The 19,289-nt window shown below is 39.8% G+C and overlaps 1 protein-coding gene across 4 annotated transcripts in view; it reads left to right on the forward strand.

Moving 5' to 3' along the window:
- The window catches only part of NETO2 (neuropilin and tolloid like 2), a 33,913-nt gene extending 23,212 nt beyond the window's left edge, over nucleotides 1-10,701 (forward strand). For all 4 annotated transcript variants that reach the window (XM_086757752.1, XM_086757754.1, XM_086757753.1 and 1 more), the window contains 2 exons: nucleotides 5,623-5,736; nucleotides 9,277-10,701. In XM_086757752.1, coding sequence (XP_086613878.1) covers nucleotides 5,623-5,736; nucleotides 9,277-9,857 — 695 coding nt within the window. In that variant the 3' untranslated portion in view covers nucleotides 9,858-10,701. The remainder of the gene's footprint in view (nucleotides 1-5,622; nucleotides 5,737-9,276) is intronic.
- The last annotated feature ends 8,588 nt before the right edge of the window (nucleotides 10,702-19,289 follow it).

Below are 19,289 nucleotides of genomic sequence, written 5' to 3' on the forward strand. Positions count from 1 at the left end.
TCTCCCCCATCTTCCAGTTCCCTGCCAGGCACCACAACAGGCCCTTCTCAAGCCCACAATGGATGTTCAGGAGGCCAGCAAACATGTGGGACCCTGCAGAGTCTGCGTCTTCTTCCTGTCCACAGCTCCACTTTAAATTTTGGATCTGGAACTACACCCACTCCAGCTATGCCTAAGCTGCTGCCTCCTTCTCAGCGGCCTGTGGCTCTGAACGGCCCCACATATGCTTTCCTTAGCAAAGCCCAGTTGTGCTGCACACTGTGAAAAAGCAGTTAAATTCAGATTTCTTTAAGGCGGCTATATTAAACGCAGAGCTGCAGATTTAATCGGGTTTTCTGTTTCAATACCATAGCCTGAGTTACAGATAATCTTTATTCTCATTGTAAATTAAGATGTTTCTTGAAAGCATGCTTTTTGTTAGATTTTTCTTCTAAGTGCTTTCTCTCTGAACTTAATGGAATTTTGTTCCCTCACATATTTACGAAGGACGACATTGTCCACATTGCAGAACCTGAAATAAGTGGCGTCTTCAGCACTAAAGTAAACTGGGTTTAGAACTGCAGAGCAGACCTGAGATGCATGGGGAGAGCTGAATAAAACATATTTGCCACTTCAGAAAATCAGACCTATGCTTGTGCTAAAGGTTTTTGAGAAGTTCTGCTTGAAAACTAGATGGCACAGATTTGCTGTCAAAGAAATAACATTTGGACAGAATAACGTGCCTGTTGCCAGTCCTGAAAGGGATCCTGGTCAACACATTGCATAAAAGCGCAGGTTACAGGTAACAAGCAGGTTTTATATTCTGTTCTGTGAAACAGTAAAGCTTACACAGGAGAAAAATTCCTTTTTGCAAAACAATCTTTCCAAAATAACAGAGACTTATAAGAGAAAGAGCCTATAGCTTTGTATACATGGCAGTAATAAACAATTGCGTGTTTCAAACCACTCTATTGTTTAACCTACAATAGGCATTAAATAAACTTTAGATGTTGTGAATTTCAGTAAATAACAGTTTTAAGCACAACTTGCAAAATTTATAACTGCTTGTCAGTAGCTTTTATTCCAACACAATTATTAATATTAGTGATAATGCAGGTTATTCCAGCTTTCAATCTAGAAAATGCTATGAACTTTGCCAGGGAAGTTACCTATTTATATTATAGATATTGGAGTGGGGGTTTTTTTGTTGTTGTATTTGGGTTTTGCGGAGTTTTTTTGAGTGCAAGAGATTGAAACAGTAACTACTCCTAAAGCTAGGTAACTTTCCAAACTTAGGATTGTAAAGCAAAAGTAATTGGCAGAAGAAAATCTGCAAAGGTATGTGGTTACTCTTATTTATCTTTTAACTTAAGGTACCGTCTTTCTTGGCTAGGGTAATTGCAAAGTATATGTCTGAGAAATGTTTCATGTATTTTCAAATAATCTAGTGATAAACTGTTTTCCTTACTGAAAAAAGTTGAACTGTGCTTACCTTATTTTCAGGTTGTTATTCAGGTTGCTATTTTTCTCTTCTGCCTTACTAATGATTTGTAATTATATGAAGCCGACCATGAATACAATAAATATTTTTGAAAATATTTACATAAATGAACTAATTGTGCATGACAGTCACCTAACACACACCTAGTGCTGCTTGCAGATTTGACTTAAGTAATTCAGCTAACAGCAATGTTAAAAATCAATGTGTTTTATTTCTGGCTTCATTTAATACATGAATAATGCTAGATCCAAAGAACAGTGAACATTGTACCAGTCTTAGGCAGCTGTTAGGAGAAAAGTCCAGCTATGTCCTTGAAGTCCTGGACTGGCACCGATCAATCATTGTGACTTTTAGACTTCATACTCCCCAAATAACAAAGCAAAGGAAAATGAAGTCCATTTGTCCCATTTTTATGAACTTGTGAAGAAAGCCAGAGAGACTACACAGGAATGTAAAACAGACTGTGCTGGTGGATGGAGAAGCAGCAGCAGAATGCATCATCCAAAAATACAGAAACAGGAAAATATTCCCTTGTGCAGGGAAATAAGAAAGGGAATGTGTCTTACATCATAATTCTTCCTCTGTGCCTCCAAAAGAACTACAGCTCCAAACAGATCTGTACTGCAACACTAGCAGATACACACGGATCCATGACAACCACCCTGGACACGAGTTTCATAGATCCTCCTGTATCTCAGAGTCAGAAATACTTCAGTAGATACTGCAGCCTATTACATACATAGCCTTTTAAAGCTATTCTCTCTAAAGGATGATCCTAGATATCCTTTATAAAGTACAGCTTGTGCAATCTTTCCTTCCAAATTCAGAAGGAAAAACTACCTGTCTTTTCTCCCCACATGTGCCAAAAGGCCAAGAGCCTTTTACATTGTAGTCTGCATTATGAACACTCCCATTCTGACTGTTAGCCTTTCTCCCGCTATACATGTAGAACGGTTAGAAATGTCGGCTACATCTTCCTGGTTCTATGAATTGCTGCAGGTTGTCTGGGATACCTGTTTTCATACTTCATACTCTTGCAGAAGTTTTAGCCTATCATCATTTAGTCCTTCAGGGAGGTGTGAATACTTTTGGAAGGTAATTGCTGCATAGTTTTGGACCGTGCTTACACCATGATTTCATATGATGCCTACAGAACAATGCTTATGTTGTGCTTGAAACCATTAATGAGGGGAGTTTCCTGAGCACCCGCTCTTGATACATTGCAGGTCATAGTTTGTCACACTGACAGCCCAACAGCCACGTTCCTTTATATTTTCTTACCCGAACAGTAGCAGTTGGTGAAACAATTAAAGATATAGTTTAGTCTGAATGTAGGAAAATGATTTTATTCTTCCATTTACCAGGTAATTGCATGGTTGAACTTAAAGTCCCGCTGAAAAACAGTTAGGCCCTTGAAACAAAGTGGGCATAAAACATTCTTGAAAAAGGCTGCTGATTTAGAAGCCTAACTAGGAAGTCTCTCTGTTCAGAGAGGATCAAGGAGAACAGGTTTCCAGGACCATATGCAGTCAGTTGCTGAACATCTCCAAGGATGGAGGCTCCACAACCACCCAGGGCAACCCATACCAATCACGTCAGATGTTCCACGTCCTTATTTTCATGCCATTTCCCTCAGTCTCCCCATATCCCTCTTGTACTGGTGATCCCAACACTGAGCTTAGCACTCCAGGTGTTGTCTCACCAGTGCTGAGCAGAGGAGAATAATCCCTTGACCTGGTGGCAATGGCCTTCCTAATGCAGCTCAGGATGCTATTGGCTTTTTTTTGCTGCACGGGTGCATTGCTGCCTCACCTTCCACTTTTTCTTCACCAGGACTTCCAAGTGTTTGTCTACAGAGTTGATTTCCAGCTGGCTGGCCCTCAGCCTGCACACGTATGTGGAATTATTCCTCTGCAACTGCAGGACTTATTTTGTTTCCCTTTGCTGAACTTTGTGAGGTTCCTGCCAACCCACTTCTCCCGTCTCAAATGGCAGCACAACTGTCTGGTCTGTCAGCCACTCCTGATTTTGTACCATCTGCAGACTTGCTGCGGGTGACCCCACCCCAACATCCAGGTCACTAATGACCCCTGGGGTGCACCAGGAGTGACAGCCTCCAGCTGCACTTTGTGACTCTGATCACAACCCTTTAAGCCTGGCAGTTCAGTCAGTTTTCCATCCACTTCACTGCCCTCCTATGTAGTCTATACTTCATCAGTTTCTCTACAAGGATATTATGGGATACAGTTTTGAGAGCCTCGCTTAAGTCAGGATATACAGCATCCACCACTCTCTCTCCTCATCTAAGCTTGTAATTTCATCACAGAAGGCAATCAGGTTTGTCAGCCATGATTTCCTCATCATAAATCCATGCTGACTGCTCCCAGTTCTTATCGCCAATACATTTGGAAATTACTTCCGGGATTATTTGTTCTATCACCTTCCCAGGCATGGAGGGAAGCTCCACTCTGTCCCGTTCAGTAGTAGGCCTGTATTTTCCTTGGCCTTCCTTTTGCTGCTGCTACACTTCAAGAAGCCCTTCTTGTTGCCTTTCATGTCCTTCACCATATTCAACTGCAGGTAGGCTTTGGTTTTCCCAGCCCCATCCCCGCACACTCACTGTGTCTGTATTCCTCCCAGGGCACTTGGCCTTGCTTGCACCTAACGTGACATCTCAGTCATAGCTGAGGTCACGGGTATGATCCATACCTCCCTAAGCACTGGTTGTATTTTAAAGCGGTGTTCTTCAGGCTAAATCTACTTTCCAAACAATTAACTTCTAAGCTCAGTTGAGCGAGGAGGATACATGCAACAGCTACCCTGACATTTTTGAGCACTGAAATTACATAGAAATAAACTCTTCCAAAATACACTCTGAATGTATTCTGTATTACAGTGAAGGACGACACCGCTTGTGCCACAGTTGAAGCACAAGCCTCCTGTACGAGCTGCTTGTGGGGTTGCCGGGGGTTAGGCAGTAGCAGGAAGCTAACACAAAAGCTTAAAACCAACGAGCACAGGTTACCAAAATTCAGTGGAGTAAGAAATGGGAAGACAACGTGTATCAGGTATAGGGAATGCAAATGCAGAATGAAAGGTTTGAGTTTTCTTTTCTCTTAGGCATAACTCCTCTTTTTGTCACCAAGACTCCGAAGCCTAACACAGGGAACGAGTGAGAAACACACTGTATTCGGGACTCCTCACCCTCCTCTGCTGTGCCCTCACATTTCAGAGCATCCAGACTGCTCAAGAATAAATTATTTCTATGAAACCAAATAGTAGAATGTCTATCACACATCTTTGCTTCTTAATATATAACTGACTCCACTAATAATAGACATTTCTATCATTAAAATACCACATGACTGAAACAGAGAAAGGGAAAATCAATTTCTTGTCCAGTGCCCTGGATTCATAAGGAATTTCCTATGCATATTATACAACATCCTGACATTTTTCTAGTGTCAAGGAGCTGTAACAAACATTCATAGAAACATAAAATCTTTAGGGCAACCTTCTAGTTAATTTATTTCTTAAAATTTCTAACTATATATAGGCAGATAAAAAGCTCAACTGCACTCCCTCAATCCCTGCATTAGCTCTAACACGAAGATCTAAGAGCTTTGATTCCCAAGCAGGAATGACTTAGATGCCTCCAGTTACTGAAATCTCTTGCAATTACTGAAATAGGCCTCCACAAGCTGAAATCTGATTTGCCTTAAGATGATATTAATGGGCTCGAAAACGCAGATGTTCAGGAACTGCTTCACAACATCGACACAGCAGATGCACAGCGGATTTCAGTAAATATATAATTGACAGCAGCGTGTGACTTTGACGTTTTTAAAGACGAGTATTAAAGCCTTCTTCCATTATCTGTGTTGTGTGACAGTCTTATCTGTTACCCATTTTGAGCAACAGTGGGTTTTTTGTAGCATTGATAATGCACCTGAAAGCAACCACATGGAGAGAGCAGATCACCTGCTAATTAGTTATGTGCAAGAAAAGTGATTGTGTTTGAAACAGAGATAAAGAATGAGTACGCATGTAAAAAAAAAAAAAATAGCAGGTATTTACTAGTTTAATTGCAGTGGATCAATTACTGCAAATTCCTAATGTTTTCTTTCTCTTCTCTCCTGCAGCTCCCTGCTCAGGCAACACTTACTTCTGCCATAGCAACATGTGCATCAATAATTCTTTAGTCTGCAATGGCATTCAGAACTGCGCGTACCCTTGGGATGAAAATCACTGCAGAGGTGAATGTAGTGCAACGCGCAGCCTCTGTGAGCTAGGCTGGTCAGTTTGCATTCCAAGAAAGTCAGGAAATGTCTTTTTCCTAGAAATATGCTGAAGACAGCTATTCTGCTAATCTCGGGAAGGTGTTCCAAATTTCTTATTTAAACTCAGGAGACGTAAGCATCCTGAATATTGATCTTACTGCTTTACAGTTAAATTCCTTCCTCTTCAGCATATACTCCATTTTAAAAGGATGCCAGCTTAATAGGAAATAGGATTTAGTATTTGCCAGGTTGCATCTTTTCCGTGTCTAAATTTTAAATGAAGCGAAGATCATAGGGACAGGGAATACCTTTTAGAGAAAAAAAATACAGAGCTGGAAAAAGGCAGACAAGTCTTCAAGCACAAAAAACCCTTGTCAGGGCTGAAATAGAAGCAACAATCTTCAAAGACAAATTCCATTTTAAAATACTTGTTTTAAGTTGTTAATCACAGACCGTCTCAGAGTAAATGCAACTCCTGCAGATGGTGCGAGAAAGGGTGGGAGGGAGGAGGAATAGTTGGGAAGTAAGAGGTCATCACTTGACAGACACATAAATCACATGGGGCAGGGCAGTATTGTTAAACCATCACAACTACAGCAAAGACAAATAGAGTGGCATAAATATGTCTGGACATGGACAGCGGGACAGCATGCACCCTCAACAAGTTCGCTGATGACACCAAGCTGTGTGGTGCTGTCGACACGCTGGAAGGGAGGGCTGCCATCCAGAGGGACCTTGACAGGCTGGAGAGGTGGGCCCGTGCCAACCTCATGAAGTTCAACCAGGCCAAGTGCAAGGTCCTGCACGTGGGTCAGGGCAATCCCAAGCACAAATACAGGCTGGGCGGGGATTGGATCGAGAGCAGCCCTGAGCAGGACTTGGGAGTGCTGGTGGATGAGAAGTTCAGCATGAGCCGGCAATGTGCCCTTGCGGCCCAGAAGGCCAACGGCATCTTGGGCTGCATCAAGAGGAGCGTGGCCAGCAGGTCGAGGGAGGGGATTCTCCCCCTCTACTCTGCCCTGGTGAGACCCCACCTGGAGTACTGTGTCCAGTTCTGGAGCCCCCAACATCAGAAGGGCACGGACCAGTTGGAGAAGGTCCAGAGGAGGCACGAAGATGATAAAAGGGCTGGAGCACCTCTGCTGTGAGGCCAGGCTGAGAGAGTTGGGGCTGTTCAGCCTGCAGAAGAGGAGGCTCCGGGGAGACGTTAGAGCGGCCTTCCAAGTGCCCAAAGGGGCCTACAGGAAAGATGGGGAGAGACTCTTCAGCAGGGCCTGTTGTGACAGGACGAGGGGTAATGGTTTCAAAATAGATGAAGGTAGATTCAGACTGGACATCAGGAAGAAATTTTTTACACCGAGGGTGGTGGAGCACTGTCCCAGGTTGCCCAGAGAGGTGGTGGAAGCCCCATCCCTGGAAACATTCCAGGCCAGGTTGGCTGGGACTCTGAGCACCCTGATCTGGTTGGAGATGTCCCTGCTCCTTGCAGAGGGGTTGCACTGGATGGGCTTTGACGGTCCGTTCCAACCATAACCATTCTATGATTCTAACACAAAACTCCAGAAAGATTTAAATATGTACTCCATTTCAAAGAGAAATTGACCCTGCCAGAAGGGTCAAAAGCCTCCTCTACAGAAAACCTTGACATAAGATGGCTTTTCAACACAAAAATCCTGCTTAAATTTTTTAGTAAATAAGTATTTTTAAAAACAACATTGAAATTGCATTTTGGGCAAACAAAAAAATTTACACCACTAATAAATACTCTACTGCAAAGTATATTACGGAAACTTTCCAGTTAACAAAACTGATCGGTAACTCCCAAGTTTTCAATGGAAAAGTAAGCTTCCTCTAAACAATCCTTGGCTTTGGTAATATTCAGTGTTCCTTCTTAAGTGCAATTGCTAGATCTTTCCTATCTTTACCGACTGCTTTCTACACTTCGCTGTCATACCGCAGAACTTAAAAAAGGAATTCTACGAAAAACATGTAATGTGAAGAAAGTGTCTTTCCCAGTACTTGTAAGTTGCTGTATCTGGTGCGGAGTGGAGTGACCTGACCGTGTTTTGTGTTGACTGCAGGGTAAATCCTGCTTTAACAGAGCAGAGCAGGTAACAAGAGCAGCTGACGCCTGGATCCCTACTGCCCGCTAAGGCAGACTGAAGGGAGACTGGTGCAACCAAATGAGCAATATCTAGCTGGAAAGAGAAAGCTGCTCAGAGTTGCGCTCAGTTCTTGTGGGCACCCCGAGGTCTCACTTGGTTGACACCGATCGCCAGCTAAATCTGAGCACGCTGTGACTGGCCTTATGCCTAAGCCCAGTGATGCAGAAACTGATAGCAAAGTCAGTTGTGTGCAATTTCTTTTAAATGACTGGAGGAGACATCACCTTTTCCATAACAACTTTTTTTATTAGAATATCTTCCAAGAATTAAGAAACCTAGACGCAGACGAGAGAACTGCCACAGCACTGAAATGCATTCCTCCCACAATGCAGGGCAGGCCACGGGCAGCTCTCCTCCTCCACACTGAACGTACAAATGTCACTCAGGAAGCAGTCTGAGCCGTGAAACAGAACTGTATCTCAGACATAACTTCATCTTGGCCAGTTCCTTGAGAGTTTCTGTTCAGTACGTGGATTGTTTCAAATAGCATGTGATGGTATATACATCGCTCTCTATGCACTGTGTGTGGAGTGCTTTGGTGCGTAACACATGGGAGCCTGATACCTGAAAATAATATGCAACATTTAGGCTGCTAAATTTTCTTGTACATTGTCTTAAATGCTTTTCTCCCCCACTAGCAGATGTTGCAGAGTCTCGGTGTAGAATTCTTTTAGTCCCCTAGGACAAGCATGTTTACAGAACAGGAATCCAAATGGAAAATTTTCATCTTATCTTCAAATGAGAATTTTAAGTATTGAAAACCATCTTGTTCTGATACTGCCATCTTGTGTGTTTTCTCATGAAGTGCTAGCCAAAAGCGCCACATGATTTGGGTTCATTGGTTTCCCCACTCTCACATCATCACTATGATAATATTATTTCACTTACTTATAAAGAATAACTAGATAATTTTGAATCTAGATTTCCTTCTACTGACATCAATGGGAATATTACCAGCAGGAGGAATATTACCATCACCTGCAGTTGAGTTTAACCCATTTAAGGTTAATTTAGGCCTATTTAGCACATAGATTTTAGAATATGAACCGATCGGTACAGGTTCAGGATTGAAGGCACATCCCAGCCAAGTCCGCATGCACCGACCACAGAGTTGCACCTACCACTACCGTACGGTAGCCGCTAACGCAGACGGGGGATTAGACTTGCTGAACAAATGCCCAGATCCAGTAAATCCCATTGACGTACAGGTCTAGGCTCCAGTGCCAGTAAGTCATTTCATTAACATGGCCCTTACATGGCAATCACAATACAGCTTGCTTTGTTTTAATACGTAATCAGAAGTGGGGGAAATAATGAAAGCCTTATTATAATCTTTAATTTTTCTTTGCAGAAAAGAGAAAAACTGGATTGTTTGAACAAATCACCAGAACTCACGGAACAATCATTGGCATCACGTCAGGCATAGTTTTAGTTCTTCTCGTCATTTCAATTCTAGTGCAAGTAAAGCAACCGCGCAAAAAGGTTATGGCTTGCAAGACTGCTTTCACTAAAACTGGTTTCCAGGAAGTATTTGATCCTCCCCATTATGAACTGTTTTCACTAAGGGATAAAGACATCTCTGCAGATTTGGCAGATTTATCAGAAGAACTTGAAAACTATCAGAAAATGAGACGCCCTTCAACAGCTTCCAGATGCATTCATGACCACCACTGTGGCTCCCAGGCCTCTAACATAAAACAAAGCAGGACAAACCTCAGCTCCATGGAACTTCCCTTTCGCAACGATTTCGTGCAGCCTCAGCCAATGAAAACATTTAATAGCACATTCAAGAAAAGCAGTTACACTTTCAAACAAGCACACGACTGCCCTGAGCAAGTCATAGAAGACAGAGTGATGGAGGAGATTCCGTGTGAAATCTATGTTAGAGGAAGAGAAGATACAACACAAGGCTCATTATCTATTGATTTTTAATTTCCTAGTGAAGGTGGGATCAGTTTATATAGAAGCAGCTTGTGTACATGACTGTATATATTAAAAGTGTACTATATGCAGCGTGTGAGATGCAGACACAATTTTAGCTTATTATACTTCGTTTAAAAAAAAAATAAAGTCTTCATAACTAATTCTTGATGAAAAATGGTGGATTCCCTCCCATCCTCCCAAGCTACCTATATCTTGTGGAGAAGTAAGACAGAGATTTTGCATGGAAATTTTAAGTTAAGGATACTGGAAGAAAAAAAACCAAGAACTACTAATCAGTGGACACTGAAAACAATGACTACTATTCTCTTCCTCATACCAGTTTCTCTTCTTTAGACATCTGCTTTTCAAGACAATTTCAATACCTCAGTTACATAAAAGTAGTAAAGTGCATCATGTGTATGTCAACATAGGTGTCCTACTGTATTTGTCAAATTGTAAGTAGTTAGTGTGCAGTGCCAGATAAGACTCAAGAATTATGTTACAGCCATCTGTTTCATCTTCCCTACCATTTATATTGCCTTTAATTATCAGTTCCTCACTCTATGCTTTGTGAGAAATTAGTGAAAATGATTCCTGCATTTGAAAAATACTGAGTTATATTAATTTTAGTACATTTGGAAATGCATAATCTTTGCAGCTTTTGGTTAAAACACGAGCATGTTATTCTAGATGCAGACCTTTACAACAGTTTTCTTTCAACAAGGCTTTGGATTTTAAAATATTCTGTAATATATTATCGATCCATATGGCTCACTGATTTCACAGCTCTGTAGTTCGAAAACAGTTTTATTCCTGCATTTTCCAAGTCTTTACATAAATAGACTGTACTGTACATGTGTCTCCTAAAATAGCCTTTTACTCCTTATTGCGGCAAATCTTCCCTGCTGAAAGGAGGGACGGTGCTTTTCGCACACGTCCTGCTTGCCTGGAGAGAACTGCTCTGGGGGCTGAGTGAGTACCAGCTGTATGAAGATACTGGAAATAAAAAGAGGAATCACAAATCAACTTTTATTCTCCCTATGGAACCCTTCTTGTGCCCCTTGTTTCCACTTACAAAACTGCACATTTCATACCTTTTTTAGTGGTGGTTTGGACCTAGTTTTAAAATTTTTACAATATAAAAAATTTTTAAAATATAATAATTCTCATTGTGGTTTTTAGGCTTTTTATATAGTTTGATACTGTACAGACTATTTATTAAACCAAAATCTAGCACCTGTACAGCAGGCTTGTTTCAGCGTCCCTGTCAGCAGCTCTGAGTAACACGCCATGGCTGCTGTGCACATCAAAATTTGCCATGAGTACGTGGTACGACTGCCGCCTTAGCCAGCATTTTATTCCCTGGTTTGTTTGGGTTGACACTGTGTTTTTTTTACAGGACACTTTTCACAGAAGATGACTACCAGCTTGCACTGGGCATCTCTTTTATTGACAAATGTATGTAAAACCATAATGTTTGTTGTGCTGACTGTAGCACCAAAAAAATCTTAATATACAACCCTAGCAACTGAAAAACCTTTTCTTTAAAATAAAAGATTAACACTAGCTGTAATCACAGATTTTCATTAGAGTGACATATTTTTTTTTTTTTACAAATGTAAGAAGTTTAAGGGGAAAAAAACACAAACCACAAGAGGGGAACTGAATATTGGCAACACTTCCCAGCTTCAAAATGAACCCAGCCTGAGGTCTAGAAAGAACTTAACCAGAAGCTCACAGATCAGACTGCTAAGGCTGTACCTGGTGTCAGTTTTGGTGCTGGTCCCAGAATGTATTTCAATTTGAGAGAAGGAAAATGGGCATTATTTTTAAATGCACCTCATACAGAAGAGAAGTGTTAAAAATAAGTTAATTATGACTTGAAAATTTTTGAATACTTAATTAAAACTTCTCTTGACAGATTGCATTTACTTCTCATTGATTTCAGTGATAAATACCTCACCATGACCTACAGACACAGAATGTTATTTGTGACAGTCTATTAGTTCGAGATTCTTTCAAGAAGTAATACATAGTTTTACACAGGTCATTTTTTATCCATATAACTCTTACACGTGCTAGGTTTGCATGATTAAGTTTTCTTTTTAAGGTATATTAGTCCATGCAATTAAAAACCATGGGATCTCTATTTTTCCTAAGAAGTCATGTTGTCTCTGAACAGTAAACCCGTAATAATAAAACAAACAGCAAGCCTGCGAAGCTCAAGTCTGTGGAGAAAAGGGGAAAAGCTCTAGTGAATAAGTTCCCAAATGGTCTGAAGAATATTTCAGTCTCTGTTGTAACTTTCTGATTACATGGCTGGAACACAGCCGCTTTTTGGCTACCCCAGAGCATGTGGGCAAGCTCCCCTCACCAGTCACGTCTTCTGCGTGTAACTTCTCCCAGTATCCACAAGCCCAGCTCTAAGTGCTTCACTTTCCCTCCCTTCCTTGCTGTCTGATCTGCTTTTTTTTTTTTGTCTTTAGCATAAATTAGATACTCCTGCCTTGTTAACACCTGCTCCCAATTCCCAATACAGAGCCAGAACGCCCCTGGAAGAGCAGACCCAACCCTCACTGTGGCACTCGCTGTACACTGAACAAATCTGAAACAGAAACCCAAAGGAGTCATGATTTCTATAGGCTTCTATAAATAGTCAGTGTGGGAAAATTGTCAGTGCTGTTTTATTTAGAAGCAAGGTGAAATTAACATTGAACCGAAAAATCTGAAAGGGAAACTTGTGCGTGGTGCGTTTAAAAAACCAGTATGTTTGCACATCTCATGGGAATGTTGGGGTCAGTTACTTGGCTGTGCTGTAAGAAATGAGTGGGAACTATTAGAACCATAATTCCACCTCCAGTATAATCAAATTCGTTTTACTGCAGAGAAAAACTAACTGGGTGGACTGCTTGGTATCACTCAAAGTGCAGAAAGCTGACATTGTCAGCAAAAGAACCTAATATTGGTTTTGCAGTCTCAATGCAGTTGGTGCTGATGTTGTGGTCTTTAAACTTTTTTTTTTTTTTTTTGGCATTAGCAAAGAACACCGTCTTTCATATTGTTGCAGTATCTAAGTACTGTTATCCTATTTTCATTGTCTCCATCTTAAATCCATACATTTCTAGGAGCATCCAGATTTCGGCTCAATCGTACCCATATCTCTGAGACCCTCTGGTAACACCGAACTCTGGTAAGCCAAGATACATTCCCTAGACACACACTGACTAGGAAAAGGCCAAGAGCATTAACTACTTTTTGGTATTTATAATTAATTTTTACCTTTTATCAGAGTAGGGTAGACATCAAACTAAGATGAAGAAGGATTTGTTGTCGATAAAAGTTGTAGAACCAACATAAAAATAAGAGTGACTGAGAACCATAATTCTTGAGAGTTCTGCAAGGAGACATCTGTATTTACAGATGTGATAACAGTGGTATAGAATCACAGGATGGTTTGCGTTGGAAGGGACCTTCAAAGCCCATCCAGTCCAACCCCCCTGCAAGAAGCAGGGACATCTCCAACCAGATCAGGTTGCTCAGAGCCCCATCCAACCTGGCCTTGAGCATTTCCAGGGATGGGGCATCCACCACCTCTCTGGGCAACCTAGGACAGTGTTCCACCACCCTCAGCGTAAAAAAATTTCTTCCTGATGTCCAGTCTGAATCTACCTCCATCTATTTTGTAACCATTACCCCTCGTCCTGTCACACCAGGCCCTGCTGAAGAGTTTCTCCCCATCTTTCCTGTAGCCCCCTTTAGGCACTGGAAGGTCGCTACAAGGTCTCCCCGGAGCCTCTTCTCCTGCGTATCTCCTGCTGAATGAGGAAAACAGGCTTGCCTTATTTTCAAATCAGTTTAGTCCTTAAGAAGATTCTTCTTTCAATGATAATAACAACATTTAAGTTTCCAAACTATTTAAGCATAATCCTTTATCTGAGAGGCTACCTACGGCAAAAGTAATTTAAAAAATAATAATCTTAGCATCTATATGTGCTAAGATAAATTACTGCTTGAAATGGAACAACTTAATCCATATGAACATACTGAAACATATCCACGGTTTGATCTCCCTGTATGGCCAGTCTCTATCTAGCCGTTCGCAGTAAAACGCGGTCAAACCCATGTACTTTCACATGTCCTTATTTCAAAGCTTATGTATGAGCCCTATGATCGCTCAGGTTTCTAGCCTGTTTACCAAAACAAGAGTCCTAATCTAAGTCAGCCTGAAAGATAAGCTGATTTTACATTATTTGATATCACACTGGATATAAATTATAATGGGAGAAAGGATTTTAAAAATCAAAAACCTTTCTTTGACTTGATACTTGCTTAGAGTATTTATAGCACCTATCTCAGTCTAACAATATAGAAGCTACTGTCTTTAAGACTTCTCATCCTGTGGTTTCCAGTAACCATCTCTGAATAGCGTAGATCCCCCTATAAATACACAAATAAATCGCATGTCAATGTGCTCTGCTATGTGGTCCTGTGTCACCATGGAACTGCAAGTTTCTTTTGACATTCAAATTCCTTTGCTACACTCCATTTTACAGAATCCGCTTAAAAATCTGTTTTCCATCTGTTTCATAGATCAACACCAACAAACAGTCATTAGTGAATTGTCAATTTGTTCCCTCTTATGTAGCTATTGAAGATAATCTACCATATACCAGATAAACAAGCTTAGTTTTCATAAGTTTGTTCTTACAGAGCCAGGCTCAGGGAGAAACGAATCAAGAACTTGATGCCTTAGTATGTCTTTCCACTGCTATCACATAATTTACGGTAAGAGCTTTTATCCTGGAGAAACCCATTAAAAATATGTCAAATTCTGTTCAAGAAAAAAAAAAAGTATTATAATCAAGCAAATAGTAGGTGCCTGAGACCTACACATCACAAAATTCAAAATAATTTGCTGTTTTGGAATCAGCATTGTACCTGCTGAAGGGTAAGAGCTGTCAATGCTGCCAGCAAAGGACGCACCAAACCATTTTCTCTGAACAACTACTCCTCCCAAACACAGACTTCCTAGACATCTCTAAAGTGTTAAATCTTATTTCACTATTTTATTAATTAAAATATAGGAATATAAGCATATTATTTACATCCTATAATTAGCCTCAAAGTACATTATCACCTACCTAAAAGTTGCTTCTGTCTTCCTCCCAGCTGTATTTAGGAGCAAGAATTATATTGTAGAAGTATTTATCATTAAACCACAGCATTTCAGAGTTGAGGCATTATCTTAACTTCTGAGCTTACACTGCAGCTTATTTTTCACCTGAAAAGTAACAGACTACACGGAAAACTCAAAGCTCCCAGGATTATCTCCTTAACCCAAATGAATATGGCTCAACTGGAACAGAGTACATCAATGTTCTAATACTAAAGATTTCGCATTTTACGGGGAAGTAATATCAGAATTAAAAGGGCATGTGTTTTGTACATGAGAGGGTTTGGTTTGCCCCGGGTTATCACACTCAGTTTGCTCGTAATGCTTGTCTTTAATAACTACTACATTCGCCTGTGATGAACACAGGAATCCAGAGCTTACGCTTCCTTTCAGTTCCACTGGCACAGACATCAAATTGCACGAAAATTAAAAAGCCGTTTGCAGAGACAGGAGAGGAGTTGAAAACTACAGAATCTTTTGTTCCAAATACAAAATGGGATGTCTCCCATAAATAAAATAATAACCACTGGACATTTCTGATCCAATCTTTAACACACTTTTCAACACACTCAAATTACTCTCAAGCAAACAATTCCACTTAACCAGTCCGTCAGGCTCCCTCACTTCAGTGAACACCCTCAATACTCTTAGTAATTCGGAAGAAGCCAGCTGTTAGTACTAAGTTTAATGGACAGCTTTCTCAATTACTACTGATTATTGTATTAAAAGATGATTCAGTGATGAGTGGAGGTGAAAAAAAAAGCAGGAAAATACTCTTGAAAGCAATTATGAGAATAAGAGATTCTTAGCAAGACAAGTCAATAAATCCCTAGTCTCTTAAACATTGCAATGAATCTTCTCGTTGAGAAGAACAAACAGACAAGATACATAAGCAATGCCACTCATTACTGGCTCTCTGCTGTATGGTTAATAGCCCCACAGAGCAATTGAAGGCCTGAGGCAAAGCCAAATAATTTTAATTTTTCTGTAATAATGAAAAACAAAGATCTAGTAGAGTGAAGACATTTGTTTTGCACTTACCAGAGGCAAAAATTTCTGCACAGGCCATTTTATCTTCTGTCATCGTTAAGTTTTATCCTTAACAGTGAAGGGAGTTCTGGGATATGGAACAGTACCGAAAAAACCAACCAAGCAAGCAAAAAAATCTAGGTACAAGTCAAGTGTATAGTAAACAAACTAAAAAGTAATGGATACTTAAAATAATCTCATATATTAAGTAATTTTTAGAGCTTTGTATGACTCCTAAGGTTATCATACTCTCCCAGACATTTCTGCATTTATGTCTGTTTGACAAATTTGAATAGAAGCATTCAAAAGTTAAATCTGTGTAAGAGAAGTAGTAATAACAGAAAATTAAGTTATTTGCCTTTAAGACCCAGAACTAATCAAGCTGCAGGCTTGGAAAGCTTCACTGCCCCAGAGAAGGAGCAAGAACAGGCATTAGCATAGGGGAAACACATCCCTTACTTGAACTAGCAGAATCCAAACATCAGTTATTTCTTATTAATTGTTAGAACACACACATAAAGTTTGTTTGGGTTTTTTTAATTGTAGTTCCAATTTTAATTATTAGCATCATAAGGTAAAATGTTCTCTAAAGCAAGCACGCGAATTTCTTGCCCACAAAGAGCTGTAATAGGTAGATTCAAATATTGCACTACTGCGTTTAAAATTATGAAATATCTGGTTTTAATGTCAATTTATAAACATATCAAAAGCTGCATTACATACATTTGTGGAATAGTTTACATTACAATAAGTTGCCAGTTGTATAACATCAGGATTAATGACAACATTTCAGCACCAGTTACAGCACTACGGCGGACAGTTGGCAAACACTAATGCTCAACACCAGAAATAAAAAGCACAAAACCACTTCTTTTTCAGTCCTCTCTCCTCCTCCTAGGAACAGAAATAAAGGCTACTAACTGTTCTTTAGCAACAGTACCAAACAGGGAGCTCAAGCTAACAAGCAGCCCTCAAGGCTTAGGGGAATATTAATAAGAAGTAGAAAGAGTATAGAAGATACTTCTACATTAATTTTTCTATTCCTAAAAAGATTGTGCATCATTTAAAAGCAAGCAAAAATACCCAGGGTGACCAAACAATGACTACTAAGGGAAAAATACGTAATTGAGTTCAGTTTTGTTTGAATCGGAACTGCAGGTCATGGCTTATCCTTACTGCAGGACTACACAAAAATTAATATTGCCAAAAAAAAAGAAGAAGAAAGAAAGGTAAGGAACAGTCACTCCAGATTTACAGCACAATGAAAAATTATTTATGTAAATTTGCACGAAAAGGCAGATTGTTTGGTTGCCCTGTTGAGTTACAAAGAGCAGTTCACAATGACTGCAGGAAGCGGCAGAAAGCCAAGCCCATCTCAAAGCAGAGGAACTTGTCTGCCTTAGATTTGAAAATGTAATAACTAGTCTTCTGCTCGCCTAACCATGAGCCTACCTTCTCTTCTCTCAGCACGGAAGCACTTTAAGTGATAATGAGAGAATATTTGAAATGAATGGCAATTTTGCCTGTGGGTCTCAGGCCAACCTTAACGGCAATACCTGATACAATATATCCAGGGGAAAATAAAAATACATGGCTTTGATTCCCTCTTAGACAAGAGTCACATTTTAAGGTCTAACATAAAACCCACTAGATTCAGTGGATAAGCAACCAAAAAAAAAAAAAAAAAAAAAAATCACACAGTCTCCTAAGGAACTAGATCTGAATTCCCTATGAACATTAGACATTAGCTTCATTGAACATACTGACATACTTTTCAACACTAAACCACACTCAAGTTGAAAGATTCTGAGGCAGTTCCAAACATCGAGTGCTCTTTTGAAGGGTAATACACTATGTTGGTGATCCTATTGATTAACAGCAAGACCCTATTATTAAGGTCAGATGTGCTTATTGTTTTTTTTTTCTAAGGAAGACTTTGTATGAATATTAATAGCTAACGCCTAGAATCGAAGAACTGATAGACAGTTTAGCAAATCAAATTTAAACCAGGTTCTCTCCGTTCCCAGCAGCCAAGCTATATAAGCAAAAGGCCACGTGATCTAATGCTTATTTTTACTTTTCTTTAAAAGGATTTTGAAAGTAAAATTTTGTCATAAATGGTTTCAGAAAGGGAAAAGCTAGGTAGGAAAGTATGAAAAAGAAAGGTTAAGTTACAAAAGTATCAGAATAGATACTACACAGTGACAGTCTACAAAGGGGTGAAAAATAGAATTGCATATATAACCCAAGGCATAACTCATCTGTCTCTCCAATGTCAATATAAAGCTGAAAATTAGAAACAGATTTACTTTTCTAGAGCTCAAAAAATGTACAGCATTACTGAAACAATGCACTCTTCTAGTGCAAGATTTGTCTCATTTATTACCAGTGAATTTTACCATCCATCCGCTGATCTCATTTTCCCGTTCTGACACCGCTGAAGGTTTCACACTGCAGCACTAGGCTCCAGAGATACTCACATCACTCGTGATCCTGAGGGTGCATAAAGTACATCAAAGACCAAATTCTTTGTTTCTAGTGAAAAAAAAACCTCTTAAGCACAGACAAATCTGATTATTCAAGAACGTTATCCTCTATTATGCCTGCTACAACAGCAAACATTTTAAAAAACAGCTAAACCTATTTCTTCATCAAATGGGGCCCTGTGCTGTGTCCAGTAATGTCTATACACAGCATGTCTAAACAAATGTTACATCTTCGTTGGAGTTTCATGTCAGTGTTAACTCAAATAATAACAAAACAAACCTCAGACTGAATGTCCTGCCAAAGCCTGGCAGCTCTGCTTTTTCCAGCAGTATTAACATCCATTAAAGCTGCTGATTGGGAAATTGCTTTCTGTCCTTGTCCTTTACTCCATCTGACCAAAAGCTCAGAGACTACTGGTCTCTTCTGTCTTCATGCAAATAGTTCATATTCAAACTCAAATAAACATCAGAAAGTAAGGTATCGTGTTCCAGTAGCAATCATTTAAAATACTAACCCGTTAATATCTGTAGCAAGTAGGGGAGACAATCTGCAAAACAGTTATCCAGCAACCCTGCAAGAATCTACACATACAATTTAAAATATGCTTTTTTTCATCTTGGACAACCTAAATTTTAAAAAGTATGTATACAGGAGAGAAAGAAGGATATTGGGGAAAATCTAACAATGGAGTTAAGTATTTCCTGTTTTATTAGCAGCTTACTATCAGCATGAAACATTAATAATGTATACAG

This window comes from Chlamydotis macqueenii, chromosome 13, assembly GCF_036417535.1.
Source record: "Chlamydotis macqueenii isolate bChlMac1 chromosome 13, bChlMac1.mat, whole genome shotgun sequence".
NCBI classification, from domain to species: Eukaryota; Metazoa; Chordata; class Aves; order Otidiformes; family Otididae; genus Chlamydotis; species Chlamydotis macqueenii.